Source organism: Hemicordylus capensis, chromosome 1 (assembly GCF_027244095.1).
Source record: "Hemicordylus capensis ecotype Gifberg chromosome 1, rHemCap1.1.pri, whole genome shotgun sequence".
Taxonomy (NCBI): Eukaryota; Metazoa; Chordata; class Lepidosauria; order Squamata; family Cordylidae; genus Hemicordylus; species Hemicordylus capensis.
In genome coordinates this window covers 143,553,573-143,572,078 of record NC_069657.1, presented here as the reverse complement: position 1 = coordinate 143,572,078, position 18,506 = coordinate 143,553,573, and the positions used below count along the sequence as shown (strand labels likewise).

The 18,506-nt window shown below is 44.5% G+C and overlaps 1 protein-coding gene across 1 annotated transcript in view; it reads left to right on the top strand.

The window, feature by feature from the left end:
- The window catches only part of SERPING1 (serpin family G member 1), a 49,663-nt gene that overhangs the window by 2,389 nt on the left and 28,768 nt on the right, over nt 1–18,506 (top strand). The window contains exon 3 of the mRNA XM_053278492.1: nt 16,317–16,493. Within this exon, the coding sequence (XP_053134467.1) occupies nt 16,317–16,493 (177 nt within the window). The remainder of the gene's footprint in view (nt 1–16,316; nt 16,494–18,506) is intronic.

Here is an 18,506-nt window from a genome sequence, read left to right as displayed (position 1 = left end):
CCCTGCCTGCCCCGTGGAAGAATGCAGAGCACCCAGCAGGCACCTGCACTGTGACAAATTGGAGGAGAGGGTGGGATGTAAACAAGCCAAGGGAGGCTAACTGTGAAGGCACTGTTGGTTGCACACCAGCTGCATTCGCCTTCTCTCCGGTGCTATTAGCAGGGTCAAACGGCAAGTGCATGTTTGGATTTGTTTTGTCCGTTCAATGTTCTAGCAGCTGGATCAGACAGACCTGTAGATCTAGACTGTGGTATGCGGGAGGAGGGCTTTCACCCTCTGCCCAGCTACAGACCGTGGCTGTGCACACGAGCAGCCAAACCCAGGCTAGGGCAGCCTAGCCTGGGATTGGCTGTCCATGTGCACAACCTTACCCAGTGTGGATTGCACCTCTCCATATCCTGCACCTACAACAGATGCTATTTGTCCAAAAACAGTTGGTGCCTGCTGACCTAGCATTGCTGGCCAAACTGATCAAAGAGTTCCTTTTTTTGTCCAGGCTACGTTGGTTGGTTTATTCTGGGATCCTGGGGTGCAGAGGGAACGTGAGTGCTTGGGAGGTTACTTGCTCTGGGAAGGATCCAGACATGTCAATGTAGATCCGACCAATCCAGGGAGGTAGATTTGGGAGGATAAATTGACTAAAGAGGAATTACTCTGGATCAGGGTTTGATTGGGGTATTAATTGGGGGAGATGCATTTATTGAAAAGGAATGTATTTGGTGTGATCTGTGTGGGATATTAATTAGGGGAGGGTGTAGATTCATGTGAAAAGAATTTATGATATGAGTCAGAAATTTATTGGTTTGCCTTCTATGGAATGGCTGTTCTGGTGCAGCAGCAAATGTGGGGTCAAAAGGGTGGTTTGGTACTTTGGGGATCACACCTAACCAGAATCTTTTATTTTATTCTTGTGCAACTTACTGCCTTTCAGCCGCACAATAGTTTGCCTCGTGTAAAATGGCTGTTTTGTTGCAGTGGAAAGGTCAGGTGAAAAGAGTGGTTTGGGAGATCAGACTCCTCTGTTCTGTATTCAGTGGCTGCCATCGAGATCAGCCTTCTGGTAGCATGTCAAGAAGATGCATCGGCATGATGAAGAACTTCCCCATTCCATTCTGGCTGGGCAGTCTTGGGCATGCAGCAGCTGGGAGAGACTTTTGGTGATTTGCTCTGCCTCTGAAATTGCCCGGTATCACCCAAAAACATGTCCCTGAGGGCACAGCAGCACACCGCTCAAGGAGTAGGAACACCTTTTTGAGTGACACTAGGCCATTCTGGAGTCAGAGCGAATCATCAAAACTCCCTCCCCACGGCTGCTCACCTGAGCCTCCATGGCCCCAGCTCAGCAAGTTCTCCCTCATGTGGGCGCATCTTCCTGGCGTGCTACAGGAAGGCTAGACTGGATGCCAGCCAGTTTCTGGCCCTGAGTAAGGTACTTATCTTATCTAGTCCAGCACTCTGTTTCCAACACTGGCCAGCCAAATACCTTTGGGAAGCTTACGAACAGAGCATGAGGGCAACAGTCTTCCCTGGTTTTTGTCCCCAGCAGTGACGGCTCAAGATGGGATGCCACTCAAGGTGACACAAGCATCGCTGCCTTGCCCTGCCCTTTGAAATCACACCCTGCATGAGCTGGGCACTGCCACTGGCCCACCCTCCGTCAGGTCACTAGCCCCATCCCCAGCCACCTGACTCGCCCCTTCTGAGCCAGAAGCCTAGTGCTGATTGACACCCTTCTTCTCCCTGGCAGTGTGCAGCCGTTCTCCAGCCTAGTGATGTATAATGCTGCATGTCTCTCTTGCTCATCCTCTCTTCTTTTCTCTTCCAGCAAACTTGTCTGCTCTGGCTCCTCCATTTGGGGAGCAGGCAAAGCACACAAGTGTGTTGCTAGAGAGAGGAGACAAAAGGTGAGTGAGAGAAGCTGGTTGCTGGTGCTGCCCATTGCCTGCCTCCAGCCGGCATCTCTCCTTACTTGAGCAGGCCACGGGCATCCAGCATCGGAGGCTGTGGTCTCTTGCGCTGTGCTGGCTGACAGACTGGCTGGCTCCCATGCAAGTACACTCTCTCACTCCCACCCCCTTTGGCAACTAACTTGTGTGCTTTTTTTTTTTTTTTTGCTCCAGAATTGGAGGAGACAAAGCAGACAAGCTTGCTGGAGGAGAGAAGGAGAGAGAGAGTGAGCAAGAGAGACCGGTGGCATTATGCACTGCTGAACTGGAGAACAGCAGTGAATGGGGAGGAGAGAGGCCGTGACTAGAGCTGAGCTTCCAGTGGGTTGGGCTGCTGAGGACGGGGCCGGTGAGGTGGGAAGAGTGTTGAGGTGAAGACCGGCTGGTGGTGGCAATAAAGATGAGGTTGGGGGCAGTGGCAGCCAGGTGAGATGACACCTGCCAGTGGGGCAAGGTAGGAGTCCTGCACTTGCCACCCCCATCATGTTCCAGTCACTGTCTGAGGGTGTCACCACACTTTGCCTCATGGGGGAGCTGCCCTGGTCCCCAGTACTTGGTACCAAGAGCGGCAAGGTGTGTGTGTGTTACAGTAAGTTTATTGTTAGGGTCATAGATCAGCACACAACAGAAATAATGCCATATTAATAATCAGAGAAAAAGAGAAAAGTGTGTATAAGTTTCATGAGCCCTATCTATGTGTATGGGAGAGAAAACTATGTGTGCTGTAATCTTTCAGATGTTGGCGTTACATTCCCTACCTCTGTCATGTTTTATAGAAAGTCTTCTAGATGCTTCATTCCTTAATCATATAATACATGTTGAGGCTGTTCACACAAGCAACCAAACCCAGGCTTGCACAATCCTGCCTGGGTTTTGCTACCTATGTGAAGTGCCAGGAGCAGGACCAATCCCAGCGCTGCCTCTCCTGTAAGCCCAAGTTCTTAACCTGGGCTTTAACCTGGGTTAAATGGTACGAGCGAGCCCTTTACCCCAGGTATGGGACCGTGTGTCTCTTGGGGCACCTAGAGGATAGTGCACACGTAACATGTCAGGTGATCTTCTGTATGATCTTGCTCCTTGGCTATACCTTCTGATCAGGCATTTACAAATCCATTTACCAGCTTGCCAATTCCAAGTATCTCCAGCCTTCTGGCAAGCAGGACATCCAATATCACACAGATCTCCTCACCAGAGGTCTTATTTCCCCTGCCATTTTTAAGAAGATAAGAAATGGTAGGAAGCTTTTCTGAACAGTAGGAGAGGGCTCCCACTGTTTCTTACTTTCTCCATATCCCGGTAGAAACGACAGAAGACCCGTTGCTCTTCTAAGCCATCTGTCTGTGTGCCGTGAAAGGATCTGAGGGAAGCGAGGGGATTGGTGGTGTCCACATATAATGACTGGCTAGAGAGCAAGCCTAAATCTGTGGATCCCTGCTTCTGATGGTCCTTGATAGACTGCTGACAGGAAATGCCATTTACCCAAAAGTTGTCTTCCATTTCTCCATGCCCCTTTGCATGAAGCAGACAGTAAAATGACTAGACTTCTTCAAGAAGATGTGACTGGTAATCTATTATGGTTGATCCTAAAATGTATTGTTCTTAGGTGCAAGCTCCTACCTGTAGAGGTTCACTGTTCACTGTAGAGTTAGAACCCAAATCATAACACAGTTTCTGTTTAAACGTTGTGATAGACAAGGAATACTAATTCATCTTGTGGAGATTTATTTCTCCACAAACTTCTGCATCAGTGAGGTGATGGATAGCAGATAAAGGAATCTGGGAGCTCTCTTTCCTTTCAGGATGATGGGACTGAAGACCCTGATTGTCAGAAGACCACAAGCAGCACCAACAGCAAAGATGCTGGCAAGGGAATATGGGGTAGTCCCTATTTGGGGCCATATTGGGTAATCTGGATTAGAATAGGAATTAGCACCTTCCCTTGTACAGTTGCTCCCCAAATACATATTTAAAACTTAGTTGCCACCACCTCTTGAATTATTTATTCATTTTAGATCTAGAAGCCAAACCTTAATCAGGTCCTTGTTACGTGAGGAACATAGTTATTGGCTACAGAAGGCTGACGTGTTTCCTGGCTTCTTCGTAAAGCTGTGACTAGCAATCAGTAATAGAATGAGAATGGCTGTTTTCATGAGCAGCCTAGCCTGGGCTAAACTGCTCATTGTGGAGCACCGGGATCTGCCTGGATCCTGGTGCTCTCGCCCAGCCTGACCCAACTCCAGAGCCTGGCCTTTGGCCAAGCTTAAGGGCACAAGTACTCCCTTAACCCTGGTGCCAGGATTGTGTGTGTGCTTGGGCTGCTTGCAGCTCTAGCACCCACAGAGATGAGTGCCTAGAGCACCCATCTAGTATCCCTCGATGCACCACACTCGTGGCACGGTGCACTGGGAGATATGCAGAGGCCGGGACGCAGCATCTCAGCTTCCCAGGCTGCGTGCAACAGTGCGGATCATGTGGGAGAATGATCCGGGTCTCCCACCAACTACAGAGATCATCTGGGGATAAGGGAAGGTTTGCGCAATTTCCCCACCCCCACCCTGTCCACTCACTCCACTGGTCATGAGAATAACTTCATTATATTCAACACTTATACAATCTGTGTACAGTTATTCACTTTGAACACAAGTACAGCAGTACACTTCCTGTCCGTACCATGCATTTGAGGGAACCTGTACCCAGGTTCATTTTTTTAAATGAATGGAGGTATAATCATTCACACAAACACAAGTACATGTGTACAGACATCAGAACACAGGCACAACAGAATAGGTGTGTTCTCACAATGTTTACTAGGGTAGGAGACACCTCCTACCCTAGTTCGGGAGCTGTGTGCACTCCTGATCTTTGATCATCCGCTAGGGGGAAACAAGGTTGGAGGTTCGTTCCGGGATTGTGCGGTGAGCAGTTGCTATGTTGGAGGGCTCCCTCTGACCCAGCAGCTGTACCAGCTGCTGAATGAGGTAGGAAGGAAAGTCCTCCGATCCAGGGAGCTGCTGCTTACCACACAATCATGGAAGGAGCCCCCGAACTTATGTTCGCCTCACAGACTATAAAAGATCAGAAGCAGGCACCGCTCTCAAACTAGGGTAATAGGAGTCTCCTGCCCTAGTTGTCATCATCTGAATAGGACTTTAGTTAATTTACCTTTACTCTTGGTCCCACAACACATTTAAAATTTTAATCACCATCCCTGTAATTCATTCACCTAAAGTAACACAGCCTTGAGAAGCCAACTAGTAATTACTTTGGTTTACAAGTGTGTGCCTTCATAGGGCCAAAGTAGAAGTGACAGGGCAGCCACATTTGTTCTTTGTGTATCTGCCCCCTTCATGTCTACAACAGGTCAGGCTGTGGGATGAACCTCCAGCAGTGGGAACGGAACCTTCCTCCATCCCTTACCTCCCCCGACCTGGCCCTGATACCAGGAGTAAGCCAGGCTGGGAAGAAAAGGGAGGCTGAGGAGTTACGACTGGGGAGAGCTCTTTTAACCTGCATACTCTTTTTGATGTAAAAGGTAGACCCTTTCCCCGCAGCTGCCCCAGGTTTTAGATCTGAGCAGGGCCAGCAGACAAATAAATAAATGTGGCTGCCACAGTCATACGGACTTTGACTCCTTGCATCATGGACGTATCTGGGGGCGAGAGGGCCCGTGTTCGCCCTTCTCCCCAGTGGCCCCTCTCAGTTAGGGAGAGAATGAAGAAAGTAGGCTGGGGGGCCTTCAGAAGCTGGGGGACCTGGGTTCTTTGAACCCATCTGCTCCATTATAGCTACTTGCACAGCTTTCTTTCAAAGATGATCACTTGCCGTTTTGGTATCTTAACTGAATGGCAGAGACATAACTGAAGATGCATATAAACTTTATTTTTCATATTTCTGTCCCACCACATGCATCCCAAAGAGCCCTTGGAGTAGCTAACAATATATAAAACTATCAATATGATGCCCAAGAAAACAGCTAATTAAAACCAGAAAAAGAACAGTGATGGGAGATTAGAAGCCACCCAAATCTTAACACAATTTCTGTTTCAGTCAAATTTGTGTGCACTCTCTGCTACCTTGAATGGTGAGAGAATCTAGGGAATCACTAGGGTAGTAGGCGTCTCCTGCCCTCCTGCAAGGCAGCAGATCTGCTAGCCCTCTTTAGTCCCCAGGGAGAGGCCCTGCACCTCTTCCAGCCTTCAGCCAACTCCCAGCTCTCTCTGCCTCTTCCAGACTGCAAACTTCTTTTCCTCTTTTATATCCACACACACTCACATGGCCATCTCTAGGGTACGGCTGTTAATGGAACTGGCCCTGGAGTGTTTGTTCAGCCCCCCAGTGTTCGGGCTTTGTGGGGGAATTAGCTCTTAAAGGTGGTCAGCGCCATCAGTTTTAATTTGTGCAAATGTTTGGACTCAAGAAATGACTGGATTGAGGCAGGATATGGTTTGAAAATCAAAAGGAGGATTTATTTAAGGGAGGGGGATACAGAAAAGAGAATCGTGTGATTAAAACAACAGAAGGAATAATTGAGAAAAATTTCATCTTCAACGTCAGACATCATAACATATGACAATCTTTTACGTGAAGTTTTATCAATATTTTGTACTGCTCTTTACAGTAATCTTTCGCAAATCAATGACTTTTTACTTCAGATACGTAGTTTAGTAGTTTCTCAAAACTTTAGTCGCTCACCGAGCCAAAGAAAACGTTTTTTTAACAATGCAGAGTAAAGTCTAACACTGTAGATAAAAACAATTACAAAATATCGACTAAAGAGTTGAGTGTGGCAGTGAAATGCAAGGTGGCAGAAGAAATGCAAGGTGACAATAAGGGAGGCAAAAAGAGAGTTTGAGGAACATTTAGCTAAAAGTATCAAGGGGAATAATAAAAACTTATAAAAATACACCAGAAGCAGGAAACCTGCCAGGGAGGCTGTTGGATCATTGGACAATAAGGGAGTGAAAGGGATTATTAAGGAGGATATGGAGGTTGCTGAGAAGCTCAATAAGTTCTTTGTGTCAATCTTCACGGCAGAGGATATAGAGCATATACCTGTTCCTGAAGCAGACTTTTGGGGGATGGAGGCTAAAGAACTGAGTCAGATAGAAGTGACAAGAGAAGATGTTCTAAACTGTCTGGAAAAACTGAAAACTAACAAATCGCCAGGGCCAGATGGCATTCATCCAAGAGTCCTAAAATAACTCAAATGTGAAATTGCCGACCTCCTTGTCAAATTTTTATTATTATTATTATTACATTTATATCCCGCTCTTCCTCCAAGGAGCCCAGAGCGGGGTAGTACATACTTGAGTTTCTCTTTCACAACAACCCTGTGAAGTAGGTTAGGCTGAGAGAGAAGTGACTGGCCCAGAGTCACCCAGCTAGTTTCAGCCATTAATCAGCAATCCACTCAACACAGAAATGTAACACTATTCAATAAGGTTACCAAGCCATAGAAGGGCATTCAGCCTTGCCCAGTGTCCCTCCACCATTCTGGAAGGCAAATACAGAAAGAGCCCACTCATGGAAAGGCTTTGTCCTTGTGACTCTGGAGAGGTGGAAACCATAGAGCATGTGTTCCTCTCATGTCCCTTTTATAAAGACAGCTGTGACATGCTCATATCTCCCCTGCTTCTCAAATACCCTGGTCGCTCTAGTCAAGACTATACCAAGATGCTGCTCTCAGATGACAATCGGACCTTCACGTGCAATGCTGCCAGGTTCTGTGGGGCAGCGTGCAAGATCTGCTGGGTCCTGATTGCTAATCAATACCCCTTGCAGCAGATTTTTAACTACTGATCATTTTACCTGATTGTTTAATTTTAGTTTGCTCCTCTATTTCACGTTAGCTTTTATATGCTGTCTTAACTATTTTATATTTCTAGATGCCCTACTTTTAAAGATAGTTGTATACTGACCCTTATTTTATCTTTACTCTATTAGTCTCTGCACAGCTTCTAGAATCGTATCTTAATAAGCCTAATTTTACCTGTTTCATCTTATTTTATTCATCACCCCACAGTTTCTAGAGTTGTATTTCACGAATCATATTATTTATTTATTTATTTATTTACACAGTCAGACAGGTGTTATTGACTGGTTTGTTTTATCCAGACATCGAGTCCTTCCCAAGGACCTGGGATGGCTGAATTTTATTGTCAATGGTTATAGATATCGTCGCAGAATATAGGCTGTTCCCAGTAAAGCTGCTTTTTGTAATGGGCTGATGGTGATTTCTGTGGCCCCTATGGTGTTGAGCTGCTCTTCAAGGTCTTTTGGAACTGCACCCAGGGCGCCAATTACCACTGGGATTATTTTGGTCTTTTTCTGCCACAGCCTTTCAATTTCAATTTGTAGATCTTTGTATTTGGTGATTTTTTCTATTTCTTTTTCTTCTGTTCTGCTATCCCCTGGTATTGCTATGTCGATTATTTTGACTTGTTTTTCTTTCTTCTAGACTACAGTTATATCTGGTGTATTGTGTGGCAGACATTTGTCTGTTTGTAGTCAGAAGTCCCATAATACTTTTACATTTTCATTTTCTTCAACTTTTTCAATTTTATGGTCCCACCAATTTTTGGCTACAGGTAGTTTGTATTTTTTGCAGATGTTCCAGTGTATCATCCCTGCTACTTTGTCATGCCTTTGTTTGTAGTCAGTCTGTGCAATCTTTTTACAACAGCTGATTAGGTGGTCCACTGTTTCATCTGCTTCTTTACAAAGGCGGCACTTGCTGTTTGTGGTGGATTTTTTGACTTTTGCTCTTATTGCATTTGTTCTTAGTGCCTGTTCTTGTGCGGCCAGTATTAAACCCTCTGTTTCTTTCTTCAAGTTGCCATTCTTAAGCCATTGCCAGGTCTTGGTGATGTCTGATTTTCCACTTATATTGTGCAAATATTGACCATGCAGGGGCTTATTTTTCCATTTTTCTGCTCGGTTCTTGACTTGTTCTTTCTTGTAGGCCTGCTTTGTTTCATTGGTGTTGAATAGTTTCTCGTTCTTGACCATTTTAAGTGCATCTTCTTCACTGTCCCTTATATATTCTTCAAGGCCTCTTTTCTCCTCCTCTACTGTTTGATGGACTTGCAGCATTGCTCTTCCACCTGAGCTGCGAGGGAGGTAGAGCCTATCTACATCACTCCAGGGGTGCAGAGCATGATTGATGGTCATGATTTTCCTGGTCTTACGATCCAACGTCTCTAGCTCTGCCTGGGTCCAGTCTATCAGTAATGGAGTGGACAGCAGACTTGCAAACCTTAGCAAAGTGTCCCCTTTTCTTGCACCTGCTGCAAGTGACCTTCTGTCAGGTCACTGAGCAAAATTGGCTTTGTGGGTAGTCTCCACATCGGTAGCAGGGGTAGCTGCTCCTTTTTTCGTGCTGCCACTATCCAGGGCAGTGCCAAATAAGAAGACTGGGTTTGGAAGGATTTAGATTAAACGGTCTGGATTTTAGGAGGTTGGGTTTGGGGTACCAAAGCATTTGCCACCTTCCTAGCCATCTCTATAACTTTATCCAAGATACGTTTCTGCTCCAATAGCAGTTTTTCATGTAGTTCGGAGCAGTTTGTTTTCGTAACAATCTGATCCATGAGCATTTCATCAATAAAGTTGGCAGACTCATAGGATACACTTAAGGCAGCAGCAGCAACAGCAGCAGCAGCAGTAGTTTCAGACCATATATGCTTTTCTGAAGCTTACAGACCATTCTTCTTTTTCTAGCTCCTCAAAACCTGGTGGTTGTCTATATCTATCTATCTATCTATCTATCTATCTATCTATCTATCTATCTATCTATCTATCTATCTCCTCTTTAATAACACCGTATAGAAATGCTGTCTTACCAGCCAAGTGATGTACTTCCATTTTCCTTGATGCAGCAATATTAAGTAGCAGTCTAATGCTGCCTGCAGCCATTTATCTGTCTCTGAATCAGGCATGCCTTCAGTTTTATGCCACTCTGTAGGTTCTGGCATTTTCTCCTCTCTGGCTGCCAATGACAATCTTTTAGGTGGAATCCCTTTATTAACTCTGCTTGAGTGTCTCACTTCTTGTTCCATTTCAATATCCCCTTCTTGACTGGTTCTGTCCAGGGGCGTAGCCAGCCCGCCGGCGGCCCATGCACGGCCGCGGTGGGCGCCCCGATAGCCCCGCCCCCTGCGTCTGACATCAGACGCGGGGTGTGTGGTCTGGCTCCGTTCGGGAGTTGCTACTGGTTGCCGTTTTTAACTGCTGAAGGGGCCACGCGGCCCCTTCAGCAGTTAAACGAAGGCTAGAGCTGCCTTCGCAGCACAGCCCAGGAGCGCAGCCCACCAAACTGTGGGTCCGTGGACTGGTTTGGTCAAACTGACCGACTGGGCAGGTCAGTTGAGTCAAACCAGCTCAAAGCAGTCTGGTGGTTCGAGGGCCAGTAAGGGCAGCACTGTGGGGGGCGGGGCGGCAAGAGGCACCTTTAAAATTATGTATGTATTTATTTACTTATTGCATTTCTATACTGCTTAGTATAGAAATCTCTAGGTGGTGTACAAATTAAAACATAATATAAAAACATTTAAAATTCATAAAAACAGATAAATATCACAGTAGATACAAACACATATTCAAATTTAAAATTTAAACTTCAGTTAAAAGCCTGGGAAAACAGGTACATCTTCAGGGTCCTCCAAAAAGCAAACAGAGAAGTAGATGCTCTTATTTCAGCATGGAGCACATTCCAAAGCCCTGGGGCAGCCACAGAGAAGGCCCGGTACTGAGTTGCCACCAAACAAGTTGGCGGCAACTGATATGATAAGGTGGTGTGCATTGATGGTGGTTGATCTGCCCCTTATCCTATCACATGCAGCCCACAAGCTGTCTCAATGTTCATTTCTGAGAATCATGTGCAATTCTGGAGAAGGAAAGATGACACACATGCACACTCACAACTGTGAGTTTAAATGGGCTTTATTAAGGCTAGTGATTACAAGTGTAAGTGATCAGGCATATAGGCAAGTAGTTATCTATTTCATTTTTCTATGATTGTAGTGCAGTGTTCAGTAACAACTAAAAGCATTCCTAAAATTATTTTTCTTTTCTCAAAATGCAGAGCTGCTAACTAGGAAAGAGTTTTGGCCTCACCAAGAAACAGACAGTTGTGTATCAGTAAGCTGAGAAATTCTTCTTCTGTGTGCAAGAGCACCTTATCTGCTGTTACGTAGCAACAAGTCAAAATAATTCCCCAACCTAGCAATTCAATCAGGGTTTCCCCTTTAATTTGGTCTACTAATTTCTATGACAGTTAGCTCATACCAATAATAAGTGAAAGGCATCTTTGACTCCTAACAGAAAAAGCATTTCTTTCTAACCCTTCTACTAAATGCTGAATAGTTTAAAAAAGTTTCATTTCTTTTGGAGCAAGTAGCTGAAGGCCTTTTGCTATCTCCTGACTATTCCCAAACAATCCTAGAAGCTGTGCTGGCAGAGATGAAAAAAAGCCAAAGGACAGTTTTCAAGGAGGGAGGAAGACCGACAAGAGGAATGTCCATTAAAGCAGCTTAAGTAGGGGGGAGGAGGAGGGACTGGGAGGAGGAGAGTGGGGAGACAAACACCATTTCCTGCCACCTGGCTAATAATGGCTGCAGCAGGGGCTTCGCTGGAGTTCGGATAGGTAAGAGATAGATCTAGGGACCGAGAGGAAAAGAGGGGTGGGGGGAAAGATGTGTTAGTCAGAAGTGGCTGGTTCATGAGACATCGCTCTAGGCAATATTTACCAGTTTCCAGGTATGCTGGAACGAGATCTCCACTGGCTTCTCCGGTGGAAGGGTGATTGGCTCTGAGGATACAGGGAGGGGCTACATGGTGCTTCTTTCATGAAGAAGCCCATGCCTACCCTGCCACTATGAATGGCTGTCTGCAGCTTTTTATACATTTTTGGCCACCTCTCCAAGTCAAAATAATCACCACATCTACACAGAGTGTCTCTTCTTTGATAAACAGAATCAGGCCTGGGTCTCCGAATCAGCCTGTCTGTCCTCCAGGCAGAGCACCAATCAGGAGCCCAGCTCTTTGTCTGTCCAATCTCAAGATAGACATCTTTTTTTATGTCCAGCTGGCCCAGGCTGGTAGCCATTTGTTCATGTTCTTCAGCCCAGGAAAATATGTTAGAAGGACAGAGAATGTTACCTAAGCGGGAGGGGTTCTCAGTTTTATATGAATATAATGTCCCCCATAATACAGCGTAGGCGTTACCATCTCTGTGTGGTTTCTTATAATTTCATAAAGCAGCTAGATATGAGTATGCTTGACATGTCAAACTAGTTCTCATGACTGGTTTTTAGTACAGCAACAAACTACCCAAGGCTCTTTGCAAGGTGGTAAACAATTTCAAGGCTGGGAGCGAATGATGGAAAATTCCCCTTCTTTCCCAGACTCTCAAGAATAAGCATTTCTGTTCACTGGCTTGGTTTAGAGAAAAAAAATCGAAGTCAGGCTTCAGCTTCCTGCCAAAATGACAATTCAGACACAGGCCTCAATCTAGCCTTTTGGCTTTTGGGGGTCTGAGAGCAGACCCTGGTTCTAAAAAGAGGTCCACCCACCTGTTCATATCACAACCACAACCGGACCTCTCCAGACGATCTTAATAGGCAACAGGGTTCACAGCGGAGAAGCTGCTCTCATAAGTACCCTGGACCTAAGCTGTTGAGGCCTTATAGGTAATAACCAGCACTTTGTATTTCATTCTAAAACATATAAGCAGCCAGCACAGTTCTTTTAGAATAAGTGTTATATGGTCCCTTTGGGTAATCCCAGAGACCAATCTGGCTCCCGCATTCTGTACCAATTGTAGTTTCTGAACGACATACAAAGGCAGCCCCATGTAGAGAGCATTACGGTAGTCAAGCCTAGAGGTTACCAGCAGATGTACTACCGTTTTAAGGTCATTTGTCTCCAGAAATGGCCGTATCTGGCGTATCAGCCAAAGCTGATAAAAAGTATTCCTGGCCACAGCCTCAACCTGAGAAACCAAGAGAGTTTGGGATCCAGGAGAACTCCCAGACTACGAACCTGATCTTTTAGCGGAAGTGCAACCCCATCCAAAACAGGAAAATCTAAACCATCTCTCGGATCCCAACCCCCTACAGACAGTACCTCCATCTTGTTAGGATTCAACTTGAGCTTGTTATCTCTCATCCAGCTCAATATTGCCCCCAGGCAGGCACTTGGCGGGGTGGGGGTGGGGGGTCATGCCATTTCCTGATGAAGTTGGTATGGAGAAATAGATCTGGATGTCATCAGCATATTGATAGCATCCCAGACCAAACTTCCTGACATTCTCTCCCAGCGGTTTCATGTAGATAGTAAAAAGCATTGGAGATGTTAAAAGTAATTTAGTAGGTCCTTACCAGTGATACCGCCACTCTAGGCAGCTTTCAGGTGTGGTGATGCTCCCACTATCAGCCCACAGAGTGGCAGTGTGACCCTGGCACTTACCTGGCCTCCACACAAGCTGCTGGGGGAATGCCGCCACCCCTGGAAGCTGCCTAGAGTGGCGGTACCACCGGTAAGGACCTGCTAAATTATTTTAAATTATTTTTAAAGGTGCCTCTCACCCCCCACTGGTGCCATCCTCACCGGCTCTTGAACTGCCAAACTGGTTTGCTTTGAAACAGGTTCCGTTCGATCTCAGACCAGCTCCCGTTCCTGAAGGGTGGTCCTGTTCACGATCAAACCACTCGAAGTGCCCTAGTTTGCGGCAGAGCAGATCAGATCGAACCAGTTCTTGCACATCCCTAACTGAGTCTCTCTGTAATATCATAGTCTATGGCTGCTTGTTCATTTTGTTGTTCAGCTTCTCCACTTATTGGAAAATTCAGGTCACAGTCAGACATCACATTGTCATTTGATTTTTGCCTCTCATCAAAATATGCATCATTGCACAGTTTAGCAGTCTTTGTGATAGAATCAAGTATTCTGTATCTTTTGCTATTCAGTGCATAAGCTATGAATATTTTCTTAGTTGTTTAGGAATATATATACATATGCTTTGCAGTCAAATACTCTAATATGCTTTAAGTTAGGTTTTGTCCCATTCCATAGTTCAAGGGTGTTATTCCTTTAGTTTTAGTTGGAAGTCTATTTTGCAAATAAGTTGCAGTAATTACAGCTTCTCCCCAGTATTTGTTTTCCAGACCTGAGTCAAGAATCATACTTCTAGACATTTCAATCAAAGTTCTGTTCTTTCTCTCTGCCACAAAAATTTCCTCTGGAGTTCAAGGTATTGTTCTCTCATGTTTAATTCCTTGTTCTTTTAAGTATTGCTCAATATTCTTCCCAGTATATTCCCAACCATTATCAGTGCTCAGAGTCTTAGGTTTTCTTCCAAACGTGTTGCTTATTCTAACCACATATTCTTTTTTGTTTTGGCAACACCTCATTTTCCTCCTTGAGTAGGTAAGTGTAGCAAGGAAAGTTATCTTTTTTTGCTGTGAGAAAAATCATCTATGAAAGTCAGGAAACATGAGATTCTTTCCTGTTCTCTTTACAGAGAAGGGTCACAAATATAACTGTCAATCAAATCCAAAACCTCATTGGATTGCCTTTCTGTAGCTGATGAATATGTGCCCCTTGTTGCTTTTGCTTTAACACATTCAATGCATTTGACTTCAGATTTGTATGGTTTAACCTGTAGGTTTCCTGCCAGTTGTTCTTTTACTAATTTTGAAATGCATTCCTTGCTTGGATGCCCAAATCAGTGATACCAAAGACTTATGCAATCTTTGCGTGCGCACTCACTTGCAACATTAGCTTGCTCTCTTTTGCAATCTATTTCATACAGTTCACCATCTTTCAACATGCCTTTCATCGAAGCTTTCCGCCTTTGAAAATAAAGCAATGGTCCTGTCTGAAAAGAACTCTACATCCATGCCTTGTAGCTGTTTTTATAGTCATTAAACTATTTTGCAAACTTGGAACATAGTATGCCCCTGGAATAAACACTTCATTCACTTTATTTGCATCAAGATTACATTTCAGACAAATGGTGCCTTTTCCTTCTGCAAAAATTTGCCGCCTATTAACAAAGTGTATAGGACTTTTATGTTCCATGCTTATCCCAGAGAAATCTTGCAAATTAATGAAGTAGCTCCACTATCCAAATATATTTTGTTTCTACTTTGACTTGCATCAATTCTGCAGATGATTTCTTTTGCAGAACATAATTTTCCATCTTCCTCAGCATAATTTTCATTGTTTTCACTTTTGCATAGGCAAGTTTGTTAGAAAGTCCATTTTTTTTTGGAATTTAGTCTTAGTCCCTTTTCCCTGCTGAGAATAATTCCCTTGTTCTACTAGGACAAGCATTCTTCAAATGCAAGGTGCTTCCACTTCCACATTGCCTGCCATCAGCAACTTTGTAGGCTTGATTTTTAACTGATTCCTCCCTTTCTGTTTCAAATTGAATTCTTGCAAATGCCTCCTGTACAAAATTCAAAGTCACATTTTCTTTAATTTGCAGAAAATTGATAATATTCTCATATTCTTTAGGCAAGGTATTGAGCAAAAGTCTCCTTAAGACATATTTATCTCCTGCAGCTCCAGTTCTCTCAGTGTTCCCAAAATGAGCACATGTGCTCCTGGAAGCTCTCTCCCTCTCTGAAACTTTTATTACACAACTGCAGCATAAGAGAAACTTGATTATTCATGGTTCTTTGTTAAAACACATCCTTTAATCTTTCCCACATCTCTCTTGCTGTATTTTTGTTTTCTATATGATAGATTAACTGATCATTTACAGTCAGAGATATGTACCCATGGCTTGCTTATTTGCAGAATCCCATTCTCGTTATTTCTCTTCATTCTCTGTTGGTCGTTTTTCTTCTAGAACATAAGATAGTCCAAGTGTATTCAGCAACATCTTCACTCTGAAAGATCATCTTCTGTAGTTTGTTTCATAGAGCAGTTCAACAGTGGGATGTCTCCCCATATATGAAAAAATTAGTCCTCTTGTCTAGCTTCCTCACCTACAAACTCTTTGTTATCGCACAACTTATTTCTTCACAACTGGGCCCATAACCCAATGTTGCAGAGAAATTACTTATCCTTTATAAGTAATTGTACAGGAAGCCAACTTTAACTGAGAAATTTATTACTTACTAAACATAGGCTAAGAAAACAAACAGGCTAACAATCTCTTATGCAAAGAGATGGAGAACCTCTCAGTTTGAATTCAGGACAGTAAATGAGGAGCAGACAAACAAACCCAGATTCCTCCCACAATCCAGTACACATGATACATTCAAATAGACAAGCATGTTTTATACAAAGAACAGAAACAATGCTATAGCAAATCCCAACAAAGAAAACATAGCTTAATCTAATGGAGATTTATTTCTCTAGGATGTCTTCATCAGGAAGGGCCTCGATAATAAAACAAAGGAAGCTGAGCCCCCTCTTCCCTTTCAAGGTGGAGAATCTGAGCAGGGATGGACCACAAACACCAACAGCAAAGGTACCTGGCCAACACTGAACATCTCCCCACGGAAGCTACTGCGTTTTTCATTCTTGGACTCCAAGGTATGACTATAAAATGTATAGGAAAGTAATTAGTTTAATACTTTAATATTGGGCTGAAAATACATAGTTAAAATTTAGTTGCCCTTCTGTGTGGAATCATTTAGTCGTCTCAGAGCAGCAGAACTCTAAAAATGCCAACCAGGAGTCATTAATCTAGTTTCACGGCTTGTGGCTTTCTTGATACTCCTTTTGGAAAGAATCAAAAGGATCCTTCCCTCAAGGAGGGAAGTACACCACTTCTGGAAGCATTGCATGGACAAGGAAGAGCAAGCTCCCAGACCATCTAGTTGTTCCTGGAATCAGTTTAATATGTCACTCTCAAATTGAGAGTGTTGATGCCTTGCTTGATCAGACCTGAGCCTCTTATACGCATTGTACTTTGTTTGTATGTCCAGGACAGGGACACAAAATACTTTCTGGAGGAACTGCTCATTAAAAATGGGCAAATTCCTGGGATGCTAGGGGAACCCTTTCCTTCTGCAACCAACTCTGACCAGCAGGGGAAGCAGGAAGCTACCCAACTGGTAGAGCAGGTCTAAATTAAATAACATAACACCAGATCAACAAGCATGCATGACTTTGACTCGGGTGAATAGTGAATCAGGTGATAGTGAATAATCACAATTACGCACTTCATGATAAATTGAGTTGGAAGCCCAGTACTTCTCAAAAGACAGAAATAAGTGTCATTAAGAAAACATCACCATAATCAGCTATGGAATACTGACTGCTAAAACTGGTATAACAGTGAATTGGATAGCTGATTCAGTGAGGGGGAAGCTCCTATATTGGGCATCAATGATATAGGAAGGTGCTGAAAGGCATCATCTCACACTGTGAGGGAGGAGGCAATGGTAAACCCCTCCTGTATTCTACCATGAAAACCACATGGCTCTCTGGTTGCCAGGAATCGACACCAACTCAATGGTACAATCTTTCCTTTCCTTTTCAGTGAGGGGAGTGGGAGTGGGGGAGGGTGACAGGTAACTGAAGTCAAGCCTCTGTGAGGAAAATGAAAGTGGAATTGGAAAAAGAGGGGGAGGAGAAAGAAAGAGCAGTGTAGACCTCTCTTTTTCTGCTAATAAGAGATGAAACTTTGAAAGGGAAGGTGTGGATCCCAGGGATAGGCTATCGCTGAGCTGACCCCACCCCACCCCAGCCTGGGCTGGCACCTAATCCAAGGGGGGCCAACAGCATCTGGGTGCTTGGCAGGGATCCAGGTCCAAAATTCCAAACATGCCAGGATTCCAATTTGGGTTCAGGCTGCAGGGAAGAGTGCAGGAACAGGCACTCGGTGGGAGTTCCAGAGAAGACTCAGGCAGAGTGTCTGCCTGCAAGTCTGCTTTGAAAGCTCAAATGGCACAAAAGACAGAAAGGTAGGGATGTGTGAACCGGCTCAACCTGGAGCTGGTCCAGCATCAAACTTTCCTGGCTCGAGGGCTCGCCATCCAACTGGCCTTCAGCCAGACCAGCCCTAGTTCGGCACAAGTTCAAGCTGGCACACACACACACACACACACACCCGCCAGGCAGATCAGGGGTTAGAACTTGTTTTTTAAAAAAATAAAAATAAAAATCTGGGCCTCTGGACAGGGAAGTTTCTGAATAAGGTCTCCCTGGGCATTTTCCACACAGGACTTTTAGCTCGCATCTCCTCCGGAATGGAGGCTGTGAATTCACATATTGACCCGATTCACTCCGAAGTCCCTGAGAGCTATTGGGGAGAACTTCACACACGATTCAGGTTTTTCATTGTGTAGCACAATTTATATCCAGGGTAAAAAAAATCCACTTTTTGTGTCAGGTTTTTTGGGGCAACTTCAAACTCGCAGTAGATCCTTGCAGTAAACCCATGGTAAAGCCTGCTGTGTGAAAAACACCCTGGATGAAAAAAGGCAGAGGGTATGTCTGCTAATATGCTAGGCAGAGAATTTGGGGGGCTGAATGGGGGAAGCTACTAACTAATAAGGTAGATGGGGCTCTGGGTGTGCCAATTCAATCAATGGCAAGGCA